General features: G+C 45.8%; 1 protein-coding gene across 1 annotated transcript; it reads left to right on the top strand.

Moving 5' to 3' along the window:
* Positions 1 to 7,252: 7,252 nt before the first annotated feature.
* LOC307029790 (olfactory receptor 6N2-like) lies at positions 7,253 to 8,200 on the top strand (the record flags this gene model as incomplete). The annotated part of the gene is made up of 1 exon (XM_079665873.1): positions 7,253 to 8,200. One exon carries the CDS (start codon positions 7,253 to 7,255, stop codon positions 8,198 to 8,200), a length of 948 nt encoding a protein of 315 aa, XP_079521999.1.
* Positions 8,201 to 20,699: the final 12,499 nt, after the last annotated feature.

Raw genomic sequence — 20,699 nt, 5'->3', positions numbered from 1 at the left:
TTCGATCCCAGCCCATGCAATCAACATGTCGATGTATCCTCGGGCAAAATACTTAACCCTGAGTTGCTCCCGATGGCCGTGTGAGTGTGTGTGAATGTTAGGTCCTGGAGTAAGGTACACTGCTCTGTGTGAATGGGTGAATGACATGAAGTATGTAAAGCGCTTTCAGGGGTCTTAAAGACTGGATAAGAACAGACCAATTACCACACCACACATGCAGCCCAGAGGAGAGTGAGACTGCAGCCTTCCTCAGGTCCTTTATGGAGGCCCTGATTGGGGATTGGCAGCACCTGAGGGAGAGGCTGCACCTGGAGACAATCAGAGGGAGAGGGAGGGGCTGCACCTGGAGGGAGACAATCAGGTGGAGAGGGGGGGAGAGACACACAAAAACACAACACAGCACGTAACTGTCACTGTCGACGTCCGGCATGGCTCAGAGCTCGGGGGGGTTGAGAACTCCAAAAAGACTAACTTGTCTTTTTGGAGTTCCATAAAAAAAAATGGGTGAAAATGAACAAATGTATCCAAAAATAGTGCCTCATAAGGCGTGTAGAGTCCCCTGAAAACTTGCCTTGCATTCCTCCACTCTCACAAAGTAACACTTTACTTTTTGGAGAACAGTACAAAACGGCTAAAAGTGTTGAAATGTAACCCGAAAATTGTGTCTCATAATTCCTTGACAACGCCTGCATTCGTCCAGAGACCAGTTTCCCAAACTCAAAGTTTTTCAACCATGACAGAGTGTGTTTGCTCCACAAGTGGTATTCAAGCCAGAATGTAGTTGGGGTGTATGTACAAAAATAATGTGTCCGAAAAGGCTTCTCTTAATGCGGCTACAGTTTCCTGAAAACTTGCCTTGCATTCCTCCACTCTCACAAAGTAACACTTTACTTTTTGGAGAACCGTACAAAATGGCTAAAAGTGTTGAAATGTATCCGAAAATAGTGCCTCATGAGGCGGGTAGAGTCACCTGACAACTCCCCTTGCATTCCTCCACACTCTGAAAAAGTCAGTTATTTTTTGGAGAACCATCAAAAAGGGTTAAAAGTGTTAAAATGTATCCGAGAATAGTGCCTCATGAGGCGGATTGAGTCCTCTGGCAACTCCCCTTGCCTTCCTCCGGAGCCCAGTTCAAAAACTTAAAGTTTGGTAAGAACCATGCTGGGGGGTCTCCGGGCAACAAAATGTATCCAAGCCAGAGTGCACATACAGCGGATGAATTCCTCCATGAAGTTACACAGCCGTTTTTTTTCTGAGTCCTCTCAAAAACCGGGTTTCCGATTTCGTGCAGACAGTAGCTTGAAAAACATGAACGTTTTTTTCGGACGGAGAAGGGGAAGTTTGGATTCGCCTCTCCGTTGTAAATTGCAACGGGGGGGTGGAAAAGTGTTCGGGGCTTCGGCCCGAAGCGCCGAAGGGTTGAGCATCTCGAGCCCCTTCTCCGTTGGCACTGAGCCCCTTCTCCGTTGTAATTTTTCAAAACTTCATTTTTGATTATTTTAACATATAATTGACCGTTTTCTTTCATTTTTTTTTCTTTCCACGGGTGGGGGCCTATGGCAGGCCGCCTATGAGCTCCCAAATTCGGCCCGGATCCTCCGGGATTTGTGGGATAAGCTCCATAAACTGACAAAGTCATCCAAATATGTCGCTTTTATAGCCCAAAGATATATAATGCAAATACATTAAAATAGTAAAAGGTACAATTGTGCTCCGCATTACCCGGAATTTGATTTATATAGCCCCGAAAAAATGATTAAAAATCATTTTCGTGGGAAAAAGTGTTAAAACAACTGATTAAAGCATATGCAGGACCCCAGCGAGCTCCAGACTATGTGCATTGTGTTAAGGGACCATGTGAGTGATAGCACCCATCATTTAAACGCAAAGGCCACGATTAAAAGTCACTTTTAGGGGGAAAACGCCGGCTCTGTCCATTTCGTTAACAAACGGATAGGCAAATGGACAAGCGGGGGAAAACGGCCGAGTCGCTGCTCCAGGCTGTGTGCATTGTGTTAGGGAACCCTATGAAGGGTGTACATGAGTGTATACATGTTTTAAATAGTAGGATACCTCCAGGGTGCATCACCACATTTTAAAAGCCAGGGAAGGTGCATGGATCCTGGGTAAACATTGATTAAGTGTTTTTAAATGTGTGGAACAGTGTTTTGTCACTTTCAAAACTCTCCTGTCATTGACCGGAGAAATTGGGTCGATGTTGTATTCAATCTGGCCATTAATATTCCAGTGAGACGAAGTACGTACATTGACCGGAGTCATCCCATGTTAATTTTGTCCAAAAACTGGAGCATTCCCTAGCCTGGGCTATAAAGTGTGTTGAAACAACCTGTCCTCTGGGTGCGCTCTTTGGGGGGGTCTCGCAGAGCTGCTCCTCTCTGGCTGCTGCTGCAGATTTCCGTCCATTCCCTAACACAATGCACATAGTCTGGAGCTCACTGGGGTCCTGCATATGCTTTAATCAGGCGTTTTAACACTTTTTTCCATGAAAATGATTTTTATTCACTATCATGGGGCTATATAAATCAAATGCCGGGTAATGCAGAGCACAATTGTACCTTTTACTATTTTAATTTATTTGTATTATATATGTTTAGGCTATAAAAGTGAAATCTTTGGGTGACTTTGTCAGTTTATGGAGCTTATCCCACAAATCCTGGAGGTTCCAGGCCAAATTTGGGAGCTCATAGGCGGCCTGCCATGCGCCCCCACCCGTGGAAAGAAGAAAAAATTAAAGAAATCGGTCAATTATATCTTATAATAATCAAAAATGAAGTTTTAAAAAAAATGTTGAATTTTTTCTAAGAGCCAACGGAGAAGGGGCTCAAAAGTGTCCGGCGCTTCGGGCCGAAGCCCCAGACACTTTTCCCCTCCCCCGTTGCAACTTACAACGGAGAGGGGAATCAAAGCCTCCCCTTCTCCGTCAAAAAAATCCATTCATCATTTTCAGACGACTGTCTGCACGATATCGGAAACCCGGTTTTGAGAGGACTCAGGAAAAAAACGACTGTGATTTCCTGGATTAATTCATCCACTACATGTGCACTCTGGCTCAGATACATTTTGTTGCCCGGAGACCCCCCTGCGTGGTTCTTACCAAACTTTAAGTTTGCAAACTGGTCTCTGGAGGAATGTAAGGGGAGTTGGCAGGGGACTCTACCCGCCTTATGAGGCACTATTTATGGATACTTTTAAAAGTTAACTCAGACTTTTTTCTGATTTCTCACTGATCGAATGGCAAACGTGACCCACCATCGGAGGGTCTTCTCCCCCGGTCCACGTACCGGTGCTCTGGCGGTCGGTTCCTCCGAACTGCGGGTTCGACTCTGATGGCCTGGAGGGTGTGCTGCGTGGGGGTAACCCTGCTTGTCTCTTACCTCCCGGGCCGACCGATATGAAGCGTTTCCAAGACGAACTGTCTGACTCAGGGGTCCCACCACGGGTTCCGCAGCGGGGTGGAAGTTCCACCTCCCCACTTTGCAGCGGAGTGCCAGGCAAACATCTGTTTCTCTAATCCTCCACTGTTGCATAGCGGCCTTAGTCGGCTGCAGCATTCAGCAATTGGCCTCGGTTCCCTCGGGGACCACGGCTCGGTGGCTTCACATGATATAGGGTCGACCCTACTTCATCATAGGCTACCTGTTTGATCCTGCGTAACAACCACATATGCTTGTCTGCAAAGAGGGAACGGCCTCCTCCCCGGGTCCACGTGCCGGTGCTTGGCGGTTGGTTCCTCCGAACTGCAGGTTTGACTCTGCTCCAGGAGCGGACATGTGTATTTGCCTGAGCGATGAAAATAAACAAAGAATGATATTTTACAGGAAATTAAGGGCGGCACCGCCCTTAATTTCTTTGGCCCTACAATATATTGTTCAAATATAGCATGATATGTCCCCTTTAAAATAAAATAAAACTGTGTTGATTCTGACTCTTCTACATCCAACTCAGGTTTATCATTGCTTTGAGAAAAAAGATGATTAATTTACGCCTTTTAGAAGGGCTGTTCTGGGCATGTCATTTTTGAGCATGAGGCCTGAAAAACAGGCTCGGGAACATAACATTAGCCACATGCTAATGCTAAGAAGCAAACAGGTCAGTGTGTTAATGAGGTCAACTGAGAGCAGCTCGTTAACAGCTCTCATTAAGGCCGGAGCTCGTTAGTCCACAGAGTCCAAGCTGCAGCTCATTAACCACAAACATCATTTCATCATCTGCAGGATGTTTTTACCGCCCTGACCTCTGCCCTGCAGGCTTCTCACTTTATGTGAGTGACATCTCAGTACTTTTGTATGTACGTGTACTGTCTGAGAGCATGAGGGCCAATATGTAGTATGTTAAAATGCACTCTCAGTACTGGATGGTGCATCATACCGGTCAAACCAGAGGAAACGTAAAAAGTAAATTCACCAACGTATTTTGTCGTAGAAGCATTTCTAATTAGCTGTCTAACTTTGGCTTTTTTGTATTAAATGAGTGGAGTTGTCGTCTTTGTCCAGCACAGTGATGGAGAGAGGGGGTTGAGCTGCCAGTCAGATTACATTAGAGGCCGTAACGAGGACACAACGGGTATTTCCCCGCGGGACACGAAGAGCTGTCTCCTGGTGTGTTTTATTCATAATGAGTAATATTGCACAATGACCAAGAAAGACGGATGATTGAAATATAATAAAATGTCTCTGAGGATCATGTCCATCCCGAATAAGTGAAAGATTGTGTTTTTCTGGTTAATTAAATGTGTGCTCTGTCATGAATGTTAATTGGATGTCAGTCACACTGGATGTGCTCATGAAGGGAACAGATGCTAACCAGCGGCCCACAGCGCTGCACGTGTTCCTCCTTTAACACGTTTAGACTCAAAACCAAACATCATCCAGCAAATAGATGGATAATGAGACAGTATATGTTTTGCATCTATTTCCAGACAGTTTGAACCTTTCTATGCGGTGCGTGGTCGAGGATCTGTTTATTCTGACCTTAAGGGCTGCGAGGCCCTAAAGACACTGCTCCTGTATCAAATGCACACATTGATGCCACTAAATAACACAATGAAAATAGAAAGTATTACAAACAGAACCGTCTTCTTAATAGTTACATTTAACTGGAATTAATTTACATTAATTATTAACATATACACAAATATTCAACCTTCAAATTACCATTTTAAATCAGCATTGCTCTGCACACTTACCAAAGAACAGTTCAAAGCAACTACATGATTAGTGACTTTATCCTTTCCTTCAAAGCCGTGCTTTGTATTGGTCGGGCGTATCAGAACATCTTAAAATGTGTGTGTGGAAATCTCAGTTCAACCCATATCGACCCTAAATAGAGTCTATGTTAAGAACGAGAAAGGTTTTAACATATATGTAGTTTTTAGTAAACATATGACAAATATGTGAGGGTGAGGAAGTCAGAGCATCGTCCGATGAGCCGGGGCCCAACTTAACCCCTGTGTGTATCTGATACCTGAACATATTACTAACATCAAACAAAGCACTGAACTAATCAAAGGAACACTTTCAATATTTACTATTTTAAGATGTTAGTCTGTTTTACATTAACTTGACATTGCCTTCTCAGAACCTGCCATTCCAAACAACAAGATATTTGTGATTGGCCGATGACCTTTAATGAATATATAATGATCTCCACGGAGGAAGAAGGATGGTGATAAAAGCAGCAACACAGCTTCATGTTCACTGAGAGGCTGTCTCTGTCTGTACGTGCTTCATCATATCTACATTAATGTTATATTAATGTTTCACCAGCTGGTCTCAGGTCAGTTTCTCCTCATGTTCACTGAGAGGCTGTCTCTGTCTGTACGTGCTTCATCATATCTATATTAATGTTATATTAATGTTTCACCAGCTGGTCTCAGGTCAGTTTCTCCTCATGTTCACTGAGAGGCTGTCTCTGTCTGTACGTGCTTCATCATATCTATATTAATGTTATATTAATGTTTCACCAGCTGGTCTCAGGTCAGTTTCTCCTCAGGTTCACTGAGAGGCTGTCTCTGTCTGTACGTGCTTCATCATATCTACATTAATGTTATATTAATGTTTCACCAGCTGGTCTCAGGTCAGTTTCTCCTCATGTTCACTGAGAGGCTGTCTCTGTCTGTACGTGCTTCATCATATCTATATTAATGTTATTTTAATGTTTCACCAGCTGGTCTCAGGTCAGTTTCTCCTCATGTTCACTGAGAGGCTGTCTCTGTCTGTACGTGCTTCATCATATCTACATTAATGTTATATTAATGTTTCACCAGCTGGTCTCAGGTCAGTTTCTCCTCAGGTTCACTGAGAGGCTGTCTCTGTCTGTACGTGCTTCATCATATCTACATTAATGTTATATTAATGTTTCACCAGCTGGTCTCAGGTCAGTTTCTCCTCAGGTTTCATGTTCACGTGATAATCTTTTTGTCTTTTCCTGATTCATTATGAAACTAAATATGTACTTTATATTAATGCTGTATATATTAATGTTATATAAATTGAAGTTAATGTTTCACCAGCTGGACTCAGGTCAGTTTCTCCTCAGGTTTCATGTTCACGGTGATAATCTTTCTGTCTTTTCCTGATTCATTATGAAAACTAGTAAGTTTAATATTTCACTTATAAATGTTATTTTGAAATCATAAATGTTTCTTACATTATTGTTATATATTCACGTTAATGTTTTAACAGCTGGACTCAGGTCAGTTTCTCCTCAGGTTTACTGAGATTATGTTTCTCATGTTTCGTGTTCACATACATTCAATGGTTCACTGTGGTGATGCATAATGTTTTATGTATTAATATTTTAACAGGTGGATTCAGGTCAGTTTCTCCTCATGTTTCGTGTTCCTTGTGATTGTTCTGCTGGTTTATGACTAATTTCACATATTAATCTCATGTTTCTCATTTTTCGTGTTCATTGCGATGATGCTTTTGCCTGTTTCTGATTCATGATAGATATTTATCATTGACTTATACATTAATGTTAAAGCAGATATTTTAGTATCTGATTAATTATCTGTGAATTCATATTCTATGAAGACACGTTTTAAATATGAATGTTAAATAAATGTGTGTTCTAAATATTCCAGTTTCCTTATTACTGCTGTATATGTCAATGTGATATAAACTAATGTTATATCCTTTATTTAGATGTTAACAGGTTGGTGAGCTCTGTTGTTGTTACTGTTGTTGTTGTTGACCTGAGGTCACAGCGTGTTGTTTGTTGGGGTCTCCTCATGACGTCAGCAGGGTTTAACGTGACCTCGTCCCTGACGCTGGTCGGTTTCTCCTCGCTGTCTGGCCACAGCTCGCTCTTATTCTTCGTGTTTTTGTTGCTGTACGTCTTCGTGTTGTTCAGTGACTCTCTGGTGATTTATATTATCTGTTCGCAGAGAGCTCTTCACCGGCCCATGTTTGCCTTCGTGGCATCATTTCTGCTGAACTCTGTCACAGGCAGCACACTGGTTTATCCTAAACTTCTGTCAGACCTGTTGCTGTCCGGCTCCGGCTTGGTGCAGGTGTCCCGGACTTTGTGTCTGTGCCAGGGTTTCTTTGTTACCACTCTTGGTGGAGCTAGCTTCATGCTGTTGTCGGCCATGGCCTTTGACCGCTACCTGTCCATCTGCCACCCGATGCACTACGCTGTGCTGGTAACACCTGCCAAGGTGGTGCTGATGCTGCTTCTCTGCTGGATGCTGCCTGCTATTCTAGGGGTAGTCTCAACGCTGCTGGTTAGCCGCTTACCGCTCTGCAGGGCACAGCTCGACAGGGTCTACTGCGACATCTACAGCCTTGTGAGCCTGAGCTGCGGTGGTGCTGAAGCGCAGCTGACTGGACTATACATTCTGCTGAACACAGCAGTTATCATGTTCCTGCCCGCCGCCTTCATGCTCTTCTCCTACGCTAGGATCCTCTTCATCTGTCTGCGGCGCTCACGTAGCTTCAGCAACAAAGCTCTACAAACCTGTCTTCCTCACCTGCTCGTCTTCTTTAACTTTTCCATCAGCGTCTACTTAGATCTGATGCTTCGCCGCCTGCAGAGCATCAGAGAATCTGACTCCACCCTCATCACCTCCATCCTGATTCTAGTACCCACTGTACTGAACCCCGTGGTGTACGGACTGAAGTTAAAGGAGGTGTTCACGCATGTGAAGAGGCTGCTGAGCTGCCGCAGAGACAGCTGATCCCAACACTGTTTGATTGCCCCACAAAAAGGTCCATGTAGACAGAAGCATTTGTTGCACATCAGGAGAAACAGTGCGGCCAATATTCAGTTGATCACCACGAACATAACTGAGAGCGGGAAACATTTTCTAGGCCTCCTTCTCGGCTCCACGTCCCCATGGGCCATCCCCAAGAGGGTCCCGTCTCCGTCTTCCCCTAGAGGGTCCTGTCAACTTCTATATCTAATCAAATATGAATAGGTGACATAAAAGAAAAGTACCAAAATGTATGAACAAATACAAAAACTAGAAAATAGAAATACGTAAACAAAATAATCAGAATACTGTCAATACTGTTCCGGTGCATAATATGTTTAAGGTACTAGAAGATTGTTTACTTATGTTAAACGTATATTTGAGATTTGCATTTCTAAGGAAAAGGTTCCCAGAATTCTTCAAACGTATTTGGTCTGTTCCTCAAATATTTTTACAGACAGTGACATTCCCCATCAGGGGTATTCCAGCGTGTGAGGTGGTCTTCTAGGGGCCGTGGTGGTTGTACAGTCCGACCGCTGCAGGAAGGAAGGGCCTGTGGTATCTCTCCATGAAACACCGTGGAGCAGCAGCCTCACTGAAGGAGCTGTGGTATCTCTCTCTGAAACACCGTGGAGCAGCAGCCTCACTGAAGGAGCTGTGGTATCTCTCTCTGAAACACCGTGGAGCAGCAGCCTCACTGAAGGAGCTGTGGTATCTCTCCATGAAACACTGTGGTGCAGCAGCCTCACTGAAGGAGCTGTGGTATCTCTCTCTGAAACACCGTGGAGCAGCAGCCTCACTGAAGGAGCTGTGGTATCTCTCTCTGAAACACTGTCGTGCAGCAGCCTCACTGAAGGAGCTGTGGTATCTCTCTCTGAAACACCGTGGAGCAGCAGCCTCACTGAAGGAGCTGTGGTATCTCTCTCTGAAACACCGTGGAGCAGCAGCCTCTCTGAAGGAGCTGTGGTATCTCTCTCTGAAACACCGTGGAGCAGCAGCCTCTCTGAAGGAGCTGTGGTATCTCTCTCTGAAACACCGTGGAGCAGCAGCCTCTCTGAAGGAGCTGTGGTATCTCTCTCTGAAACACCGTGGTGCAGCAGCCTCACTGAAGGAGCTGTGGTATCTCTCTCTGAAACACCGTGGAGCAGCAGCCTCTCTGAAGGAGCTGTGGTATCTCTCTCTGAAACACCATGGAGCAGCAGCCTCACTGAAGGAGCTGTGGTATCTCTGTGTGAAACACCGTGGAGCAGCAGCCTCACTGAAGGAGCTGTGGTATCTCTCTCTGAAACACCGTGGAGCAGCAGCCTCACTGAAGGAGCTGTGGTATCTCTCTCTGAAACACCGTGGAGCAGCAGCCTCACTGAAGGAGCTGTGGTATCTCTCTCTGAAACACCGTGGTGCAGCAGCCTCACTGAAGGACCTGTGGTATCTCTCTCTGAAACACCGTGGTGCAGCAGCCTCTCTGAAGGAGCTGTGGTATCTCTGTGTGAAACACCGTGGAGCAGCAGCCTCACTGAAGGAGCTGTGGTATCTCTCTCTGAAACACCGTGGAGCAGCAGCCTCACTGAAGGAGCTGTGGTATCTCTCTCTGAAACACCGTGGTGCAGCAGCCTCACTGAAGGACCTGTGGTATCTCTCTCTGAAACACCGTGGTGCAGCAGCCTCTCTGAAGGAGCTATGGTATTTCTCTCTGAAACACCGTGGAGCAGCAGCCTCTCTGAAGGAGCTGTGGTATCTCTCTGAAACACAGTGGAGCAGCAGCCTCACTGAAGGAGCTGTGGTATCTCTCTCTGAAACACCGTGGAGCAGCAGCCTCACTGAAGGAGCTGTGGTATCTCTCTCTGAAACACCGTGGAGCAGCAGCCTCACTGAAGGAGCTGTGGTACAGCAGGGAGGACAGCTCAGCCATGTGATAGTTCTTCTGGTTTTGCTCTAGCAGCTTTGTAAATAGTGAGTTGTATTAGAGATCATTCACAGCTACACTGAGGTGTTCAGATGGATTATAGCATCCTCTGTTAGTGACTGCAGGGTGACATATGACTATAACATCTCATATTAGGAAGTGCAGCTGCATTCATTGTTTCTTTATCAAATGCAGATTGTTTGAGTTTATATCTCACTGTAACTAAAGTGCAAAGTCATCTTCATGGAGCTAATGTACTACCTCTCCTCTTATAAATGTAAAAAATGCTCCAAACTTACTGAAACTCTCTAAAACATCTCGAACTAAAACCTCCAGACTAAGGGACAGCTTCATCCCACAGGCCATAAGACTGTGAAACACCTGCACTTTGAAACAGCATCCATAACATTAATCTGGCTGCAACTTAGAAATTATTGATCTAATATATCATATTCCAATCACATGTATATATACTCTTATTGCACTATTTTATTATTTTAGTTTTTGTATTGACTTGCACTATTTTGTCTGTGTATCTGTGTTATTGTGTTGCTCAGGAGCCTGTGACCTCAGATTGTCATCGTCATAAATACACTGTACTTATGTACGCATGACCAATGAAAGCCTTGAACCTTGAACATAGCACCATGCCTACACACGGTAACATCACGTCCTGACCTGTAGAGAGACAGTAAAGTGGAGCAGGGATTCAGTTAACCCGCCTAACAAAGGACAAAGGTTCCACATGTAAAGAGTACATAAATAATAAATGTCTTTTATACAACATTTACATTTTTCCAGTATTTTTAATATTGTGTGTTATTTGTGATATTGTCTTTTATGCTGTAGAAATGTTCAGTGGCGATCCTAGAGTCAGTGGGGGCCCCAGGCAGAGAGGGGGTCGTTACTCTAAAAAAGTAATATATGACTTATTACGTTAAAAAAAAGTAATATATGACTTTACTTCGTTACTCTCTACATAAAGTAACTTGTTACTCCTTATATTACTTTTGCGTTACTCAGCAACAGCCTAGCCAAAACAAATAAGTTAGGCCTACATGTGCAAACAATAAGGAAGACATAACACAAGTTAATAACGGTAAAGATTCTAGTTTTTGCTGCATGTTCGGAGTCTGCACTCACTCATCATCATCACTGTGGGTTCGGGGTCTTTAGCTACTAGCTTGGTGTTAGCATGTTGCCTCTGCAGGTGCTTGGAGAGGATTGATGTTGTTGTGTTTGCAGCAGAGCACCTTACCGACATTCCTGTCCTTTCTTCTAACAAATAAAAAATAATGGGCATACCTCCACCCCTCGAAAGTTATACCTGTTGATGTCTCTGTCTCAGTCTGCAGCTCAACCCCTGAGACAGCTGCATGTGGACAAGTCGCGCAACTGTTACGCAAATATAAACCTGCGGTGGAAATCCCTCTCGTGACTTGAAATATTTAAAATTAAAAAAAAGTTAGACCATCACATTTAGCAATCTTATCTACCCCTGGAACTAGCTAAACTGGTTATAAATGTTTATTATTTACTGTCATGTCGGGTCACTCATTACTGGATCAGCGAGCTGCATGAGACACAGACGGGCTGTCAGGAGAGAGAGAGAGACAGGCTCTGCTTATTAAAGAGCAATTTGCAGGAATACATGTTTAGGAAAATGATGAATAAACTAGATTTTCAAAAATATATACAGAAATATATTCTACAGTGACATCTGGCATCGTTTTTGTAAGACATCTTTACTCCCACATAAAAAATCCTTCCTACGTGACCTCCCGCGTGTGACGTGACACGGGGGAGAGCGGCCGGTCTAACGTATGAATAAACATGGATCACAATGCTAGTTTTGACACATAAGAGGTTGAAAATATATATTCAAATGTATATGATTATAATTATGAGCCTGCTTGGTGTCCAAGAGACCAGGAGCAGCCAAGGATTAGAAAAAATAACGGCCATCGGAGAGAAATGGAGCTGTGGTGTGAGGAGAACCAGTGCAGAACTGGGCAGCTATCTTGGTGAGTGACCGGCGTTAGCTACAGAATGTTAGCTAATGTCACATCACAACATTGTGAAGTGACGTTCTGTGCATTTCCAGGAGAGGTTACATGTTAAATTATATCGTGCAAAATGACAGGCTACAACTCTCTTCCAGACATTTAAAAAGACTTTCCCCGACCATTTAAATATTATTTCTGGCTTGTAAAGTGCGGTGATGAGCCCTTGAGGTATCAGATTATTTAAAGGGTTACCAGGAGCATGAGAATATCCTCCAAAGAAGGGGTGGTGGTGCCGTGAATAAGGCAGAATATGGATGCCGATTTGCGGACGGTAAAGCACCGCAAAATCCACCCCCTTTAGGGTTACCAGGGGCATGAGGTTCTGTCGGGTGTGATCATCTGGGTTTAGTCCGTGGGGGAGTGCTTAAGTCCGGGGGCCCGGGGACTCACGGTACACAAAGTTATGGAAGTGCCACTGTTGCCGGAGGTCCTCAGTCCGTCCTTTGGGGCTCTGTGAGGGGCTACAGAGAGGTGGTTTTCCCGGTCCCTCTCCTGGATGTATGAAATAACCTGAGCTCCATGTGAGGGAGAGAGGGTGGAGGTCATTAAGCCGTCCTTTGGGGCTCTGTGAGGTGCCAAAGAGAGGTGCTTTTCCCGGTCCCTCTCCTGGAGGTGTGAAAAAACCTGTTTGCCCGTATTAGGAAGCCGAGCTGGAGCTACTTCGGGGGTCTGTGAGCAGCCACAGAGAGGTGCTTTTCCCGGTCTATTTCATGGAAGTCTGACATGAGCAGAGTTTGCATGCTTTGAAACTAATACACCCACGCTTAGCATGCTATTTTAGGGTATACATCTTATCTTATCACCATGGATGTACCTGTATTTAAATAAAGCTTACAGCACCGGGTATTCCCAGGCGGTCTCCCATCCAAGTACTGACCCTGCCCAACCCTGCATTACTATGGGTCTCTGAAACAATCAGACTTTTACCACACTGTTAGCAGGCTTTAATCAGATTTTTAGCACTATTTTCCCCGTAGAAACTAGTTTAAATCACCGTGGTCACCATGGTGGGCATTTAGGAATGTACCTGTGTGTGGTGCGGAGCTTCCCTGCACTTTAAATTCATTGATTTGCCCTGTTTTTGTTGTATTTTTTACTGTTAATGCACTTTGCTCCCTGGGATGATACGCCCTCCTGTGGGGACACATGAGAACTTTACTCAAATCACTTTGTGCTTTTTAAACAGTTTAAAATCGTTTTTTCCACATTTAAAAACCGCTTTCTGCCCTGGAAATCATTTCTAATCATTATTACCGTTATGGAGGGGATGCAGGAACACTTTCCCCGCCTTGCAAACACTTATTCCTGGGTAAAATAATCCATTTGTTTCCGCCTGCTTTCCGTCAGCACCTGCGGCTGTCGGATTAAAACAGTTTAATGCACTTTTAACACCCACGTACCCAGGATTCCTGCTCCTGGACCTCTGCATTTGTGCGTGCCTGTGAGCCTGGGGCCCTGAGAGCAGCGACTCTTTCGTTTTTACCTGCTTGTCCATTTGGCTATTCAAATGTTCATGAAAAGGACGGATTTCCGTCCATTTGGCTATCAGAATGTTAACGAAATGGACAGACTTCCGTGCGCATCAGCGGCTGTCGGATTAAAACAGTTTAATGCGCTTTTACCACTCACACAGCCAGGATTCCTGCTCCTTTCCTGGGTTACAAAGTGAGGTGAAGCAGCCTGTCCTCTGGGGCAGCCTGCTCCTCTCTGGCTACTGTCCACATGCAAGCCTTCTTCCAGGTAATGTCTGAGAGTCATTTCAAATGGTTTCAAACTGGTCTGGGTGTGCACCATCCGTGGAGTCTCCCCGCCTCTCAGAGACTTATTGCTGGGTAAAAAAGCCATGTGCACCGCCCTGGTTCTCTGCACGTGTGTGTGACTGTGAGTCTGAGGCCCTGAGCGCAGCGACTCGGCTGTTTTTACCTGCTTATCTTTGCATTTAAATGATTAATGTTATCATTAATATGGTTCCTTAACACAATGCACATAGTCTGGAGCTCACTGGGGTCCTGCATATACTTTAATCAGGCTTGTCCATTTGGCCATTCAAATGTTAATGAAACGGATGGATTTCCGTCCATTTGGCTCTCCGAATGTTAACGAAACGGACAGACTTCCGTGTACATCAGCGGCTGTCGGATTAAAACAGTTTAATGCGCTTTTACCACTCACGCAGCCAGGATTCCTGCTCCTTTCCTGGGTTACAAAGTGAGGTGACCCAGCCTGTCCTCAGGGGCAGCCTGCTCCTCTCTGGCTACTGTCCACATGCAAGCCTTCTTCCAGGTAATGTCTGTGAGTCATTTCAAATGGTTTCAAACTGCTCTGGGTGTGCGCCATCCGTGGAGTCTCCCCGCCTCTCAGAGACCTATTGCTGTGTAAAAAAAGCCATGTGCTCCACCCCCTGGATCTCTGCATGTGTGTGTGCCTGTGAGTCTCTGGCTACTGTCCACTTACCCGCATTATGAGGCACTATTTTTGGATACATTTTCTAATTTTCACCACTTTTCCCTGGGTAAAATTAGGTCTGTCACTTTGGGTGTGCGCCATCCGTGGAGTTTCCCCGCCCCGGACGTTCATTTCCTCTAAATAGGGGCAGCCTGCTCCTCTCTGGCTACTGTCCACATGCAAGCATTCTACCAGGTAATGTCTCATTCGTTTCAAATGGTTTCAAACTGCTCTGGGTGTGCGCCATCCGTGGAGTCTCCCCGCCTTTCAGAGACCTATTGCTGGGTAAAAAAAGCCATGTGCTCCGCCCCCTGGATCTCTGCATGTGTGTGTGACTGTGAGTCTCTGGCTACTGTCCACTTACCCGCATTATGTGGCACTAATTTTGGATACATTTTCTAATTTTCACCACTTTTCCGTGGGTAAAATTAGGTCTGTCACTTTGGGTGTGCGCCATCCGTGGAGTTTCCCCGCCCCGGACGTCCATTGCCTCTAAATAGGGGCAGCCTGCTCCTCTCTGGCTACTGTCCACATGCAAGCATTCTTCCAGGTAATGTCTCATAGTCATTTCAAATGGTTTCAAACTGCTCTGGGTGTGCGCCATCCGTGGAGTCTCCCCGCCTTTCAGAGACCTATTGCTGGGTAAAAAAAGCCATGTGCTCCGCCCCCTGGATCTCTGCATGTGTGTGTGCCTGTGAGTCTCTGGCTACTGTCCACTTACCCGCATTATGAGGCACTATTTTTGGATACATTTTCTCATTTTCACCACTTTTCCGTAGGTAAAATTAGGTCTGTCACTTTGGGTGTGCGCCATCCGTGGAGTTTCCCCGCCCCGGACGTCCATTGCCTCTAAATAGGGGCGGCTCTGTGAGGTGCCAAAGAGAGGTGCTTTTCCCGGTCCCTCTCCTGGAGGTGTGAAAAAACCTCTTTGCCCGTATTAGGAAGCCGAGCTGGAGCTACTTCGGGGGTCTGTGAGCAGCCACGGAGAGGTGCTTTTCCCGGTCTATTTCATGGAAGTCTGACATGAGCAGAGTGTGCATGCTTTGAAACTAATACACCCACGCTTAGCATGCTATTTTAGGGTATAAATCTTATCTTATCACCATGGATGTACCTGTATTTAAATAAAGCTTACAGCACCGGATATTCCCAGGCGGTCTCCCATCCAAGTACTGACCCTGCCCAACCCTGCATTACTATGGGTCTCTGAAACAATCAGACTTTTACCACACTGTTAGCAGGCTTTAATCAGATTTTTAGCACTATTTTCCCCGTAGAAACTAGTTTAAATCACCGTGGTCACCATGGTGGGCATTTAGGAATGTACCTGTGTGTGGTGCGGAGCTTCCCTGCACTTTAAATTCATTGATTTGCCCTGTTTTTGTTGTATTTTTTACTGTTAATGCACTTTGCTCCCTGGGATGATACGCCCTCCTGTGGGGACACATGAGAACTTTACTCAAATCACTTTGTGCTTTTTAAACAGTTTAAAATCGTTTTTTCCACATTTAAAAACCGCTTTCTGCCCTGGAAATCATTTCTAATCATTATTACCGTTATGGAGGGGATGCAGGAACACTTTCCCCGCCTTGCAAACACTTATTCCTGGGTAAAATAATCCATTTGTTTCCGCCTGCTTTCCGTCAGCACCTGCGGCTGTCGGATTAAAACAGTTTAATGCACTTTTAACACCCACGTACCCAGGATTCCTGCTCCTGGACCTCTGCATTTGTGCGTGCCTGTGAGCCTGGGGCCCTGAGAGCAGCGACTCTTTCGTTTTTACCTGCTTGTCCATTTGGCTATTCAAATGTTCATGAAAAGGACGGATTTCCGTCCATTTGGCTATCAGAATGTTAACGAAATGGACAGACTTCCGTGCGCATCAGCGGCTGTCGGATTAAAACAGTTTAATGCGCTTTTACCACTCACACAGCCAGGATTCCTGCTCCTTTCCTGGGTTACAAAGTGAGGTGAAGCAGCCTGTCCTCTGGGGCAGCCTGCTCCTCTCTGGCTACTGTCCACATGCAAGCCTTCTTCCAGGTAATGTCTGAGAGTCATTTCAAATGGTTTCAAACTGGTCTGGGTGTGCACCATCCGTGGAGTCTCCCCGCCTCTCAGAGACTTATTGCTGGGTAAAAAAGCCATGTGCACCGCCCTGGTTCTCTGCACGTGTGTGTGACTGTGAGTCTGAGGCCCTGAGCGCAGCGACTCGGCTGTTTTTACCTGCTTATCTTTGCATTTAAATGATTAATGTTATCATTAATATGGTTCCTTAACACAATGCACATAGTCTGGAGCTCACTGGGGTCCTGCATATACTTTAATCAGGCTTGTCCATTTGGCCATTCAAATGTTAATGAAACGGATGGATTTCCGTCCATTTGGCTCTCCGAATGTTAACGAAACGGACAGACTTCCGTGTACATCAGCGGCTGTCGGATTAAAACAGTTTAATGCGCTTTTACCACTCACGCAGCCAGGATTCCTGCTCCTTTCCTGGGTTACAAAGTGAGGTGACCCAGCCTGTCCTCAGGGGCAGCCTGCTCCTCTCTGGCTACTGTCCACATGCAAGCCTTCTTCCAGGTAATGTCTGTGAGTCATTTCAAATGGTTTCAAACTGCTCTGGGTGTGCGCCATCCGTGGAGTCTCCCCGCCTCTCAGAGACCTATTGCTGTGTAAAAAAAGCCATGTGCTCCACCCCCTGGATCTCTGCATGTGTGTGTGCCTGTGAGTCTCTGGCTACTGTCCACTTACCCGCATTATGAGGCACTATTTTTGGATACATTTTCTAATTTTCACCACTTTTCCCTGGGTAAAATTAGGTCTGTCACTTTGGGTGTGCGCCATCCGTGGAGTTTCCCCGCCCCGGACGTTCATTTCCTCTAAATAGGGGCAGCCTGCTCCTCTCTGGCTACTGTCCACATGCAAGCATTCTACCAGGTAATGTCTCAGTCGTTTCAAATGGTTTCAAACTGCTCTGGGTGTGCGCCATCCGTGGAGTCTCCCCGCCTTTCAGAGACCTATTGCTGGGTAAAAAAAGCCATGTGCTCCGCCCCCTGGATCTCTGCATGTGTGTGTGACTGTGAGTCTCTGGCTACTGTCCACTTACCCGCATTATGTGGCACTAATTTTGGATACATTTTCTAATTTTCACCACTTTTCCGTGGGTAAAATTAGGTCTGTCACTTTGGGTGTGCGCCATCCGTGGAGTTTCCCCGCCCCGGACGTCCATTGCCTCTAAATAGGGGCAGCCTGCTCCTCTCTGGCTACTGTCCACATGCAAGCATTCTTCCAGGTAATGTCTCATAGTCATTTCAAATGGTTTCAAACTGCTCTGGGTGTGCGCCATCCGTGGAGTCTCCCCGCCTTTCAGAGACCTATTGCTGGGTAAAAAAAGCCATGTGCTCCGCCCCCTGGATCTCTGCATGTGTGTGTGCCTGTGAGTCTCTGGCTACTGTCCACTTACCCGCATTATGAGGCACTATTTTTGGATACATTTTCTCATTTCACCACTTTTCCCTGGGTAAAATTAGGTCTGTCACTTTGGGTGTGCGCCATCCGTGGAGTTTCCCCGCCCCGGACGTCCATTGCCTCTAAATAGGGGCAGCCTGCTCCTCTCTGGCTACTGTCCACATGAAATCATTCTTCCAGGTAATGTCTCAGAGTCATTTCAAATGGTTTCAAACTGCTCTGGGTGTGCGCCATCCGTGGAGTCTCCCCGCCTTTCAAAGACCTATTGCTGGGTAAAAAAAGGCATGTGCTCCGCCCCCTGGATCTCTGCATGTGTGTGTGACTGTGAGTCTCTGGCTACTGTCCACTTACCCGCATTATGAGGCACTATTTTTGGATACATTTTCTCATTTTCACCACTTTTCCGTAGGTAAAATTAGGTCTGTCACTTTGGGTGTGCGCCATCCGTGGAGTTTCCCCGCCCCGGACGTCCATTGCCTCTAAATAGGGGCGGCTCTGTGAGGTGCCAAAGAGAGGTGCTTTTCCCGGTCCCTCTCCTGGAGGTGTGAAAAAACCTCTTTGCCCGTATTAGGAAGCCGAGCTGGAGCTACTTCGGGGGTCTGTGAGCAGCCACGGAGAGGTGCTTTTCCCGGTCTATTTCATGGAAGTCTGACATGAGCAGAGTGTGCATGCTTTGAAACTAATACACCCACGCTTAGCATGCTATTTTAGGGTATAAATCTTATCTTATCACCATGGATGTACCTGTATTTAAATAAAGCTTACAGCACCGGATATTCCCAGGCGGTCTCCCATCCAAGTACTGACCCTGCCCAACCCTGCATTACTATGGGTCTCTGAAACAATCAGACTGTTACCACACTGTTAGCAGGCTTTAATCAGATTTTTAGCACTCTTTTCCCCGTAGAAACTAGTTTAAATCACCGTGGTCACCATGGTGGGCATTTAGGAATGTACCTGTGTGTGGTGCGGAGCTTCCCTGCACTTTAAATCCATTGATTTGCCCTGTTTTTGTTGTATTTTTTACTGTTAATGCACTTTGCTCCCTGGGATGATACGCCCTCCTGTGGGGACACATGAGAACTGCACTCAAATCACTTTGTGCTTTTTAAACAGTTTAAAATAGTTTTTTCCACATTTAAAAAACGCTTTCTGCCCTGGAAATCATTTCTAATCATTATTACCATTATAGAGGGGATGCAGGAACACTTTCCCCGCCTTGCAAACACTTATTCCTGGGTAAAATAATCAATTTGTTCCGCCTGCTTTCCATCAGCACCTTCGGCTGTCGGATTAAAACAGTTTAATGCACTTTTAACACCCATGTACCCAGGATTCCTGCTCCTGGACCTCTGCATGTGTGCGTGCTTGTGAGCCTGGGGCCCTGAGAGCAGCGACTCTTTCCTTTTTACCTGCTTGTCCATTTGGCTATTCAAATGTTCAAGAAAAGGACGGATTTCCGTCCATTTGACTATCAGAATGTTAACGAAATGGACAGACTTCCGTGCGCATCAGCGGCTGTCGGATTAAAACAGTTTAATGCGCTTTTACCACTCACGCAGCCAGGATTCCTGCTCCTTTCCTGGGTTACAAAGTGAGGTGAAGCAGCCTGTCCTCTGGGGCAGCCTGCTCCTCTCTGGCTACTGTCCACATGCAAGCATTCTTCCAGGTAATGTCTGAGAGTCATTTCAAATGGTTTCAAACTGGTCTGGGTGTGCACCATCCGTGGAGTCTCCCCACCTCTCAGAGACTTATTGCTGGGTAAAAAAGCCATGTGCACCGCCCTGGTTCTCTGCACGTGTGTGTGACTGTGAGTCTGAGGCCCTGAGCGCAGCGACTCGGCTGTTTTTACCTGCTTATCTTTGCATTTAAATGATTGATGTTATCATAAATATGGTTCCTTAACACAATGCACATAGTCTGGAGCTCACTGGGGTCCTGCATATACTTTAATCAGACTTGTCCATTTGGCCATTCAAATGTTAACGAAACGGATGGATTTCCGTCCATTTGGCTCTCCGAATGTTAACGAAACGGACAGACATCAGCGGCTGTCGGATTAAAACAGTTTAATGCGCTTTTACCACTCACGCAGCCAGGATTCCTGCTCCTTTCCTGGGTTACAAAGTGAGGTGACGCAGCCTGTTCTCAGGGGCAGCCTGCTCCTCTCTGGCTACTGTCCACATGCAAGCCTTCTTCCAGGTAATGTCTGAGAGTCATTTCAAATGGTTTCAAACTGCTCTGGATGTGCGCCATCCGTGGAGTCTCCCCGCCTTTCAGAGACCTATTGCTGGGTAAAAAAAAACATGTGCTCCGCCCCCTGGATCTCTGCATGTGTGTGTGCCTGTGAGTCTCTGGCTACTGTCCACTTACCCGCATTATGAGGCACTATTTTTGGATACATTTTCTCATTTTCACCACTTTTCCCTGGGTAAAATTAGGTCTGTCACTTTGGGTGTGCGCCATCCGTGGAGTTTCCCCGCCCCGGACGTCCATTGCCTCTAAATTGGGGCAGCCTGCTCCTCTCTGGCTACTATCCACATGCAAGCATTCTTCCAGGTAATGTCTCAGAGTCATTTTCAAATGGTTTCAAACTGCT

Source organism: Notothenia rossii, assembly GCF_949606895.1.
Source record: "Notothenia rossii genome assembly, chromosome: 2".
Taxonomy (NCBI): domain Eukaryota; kingdom Metazoa; phylum Chordata; class Actinopteri; order Perciformes; family Nototheniidae; genus Notothenia; species Notothenia rossii.
The sequence above is the reverse complement of the archived record's forward strand: the minus strand, read 5'-3'. Positions and strand labels throughout refer to the sequence as shown.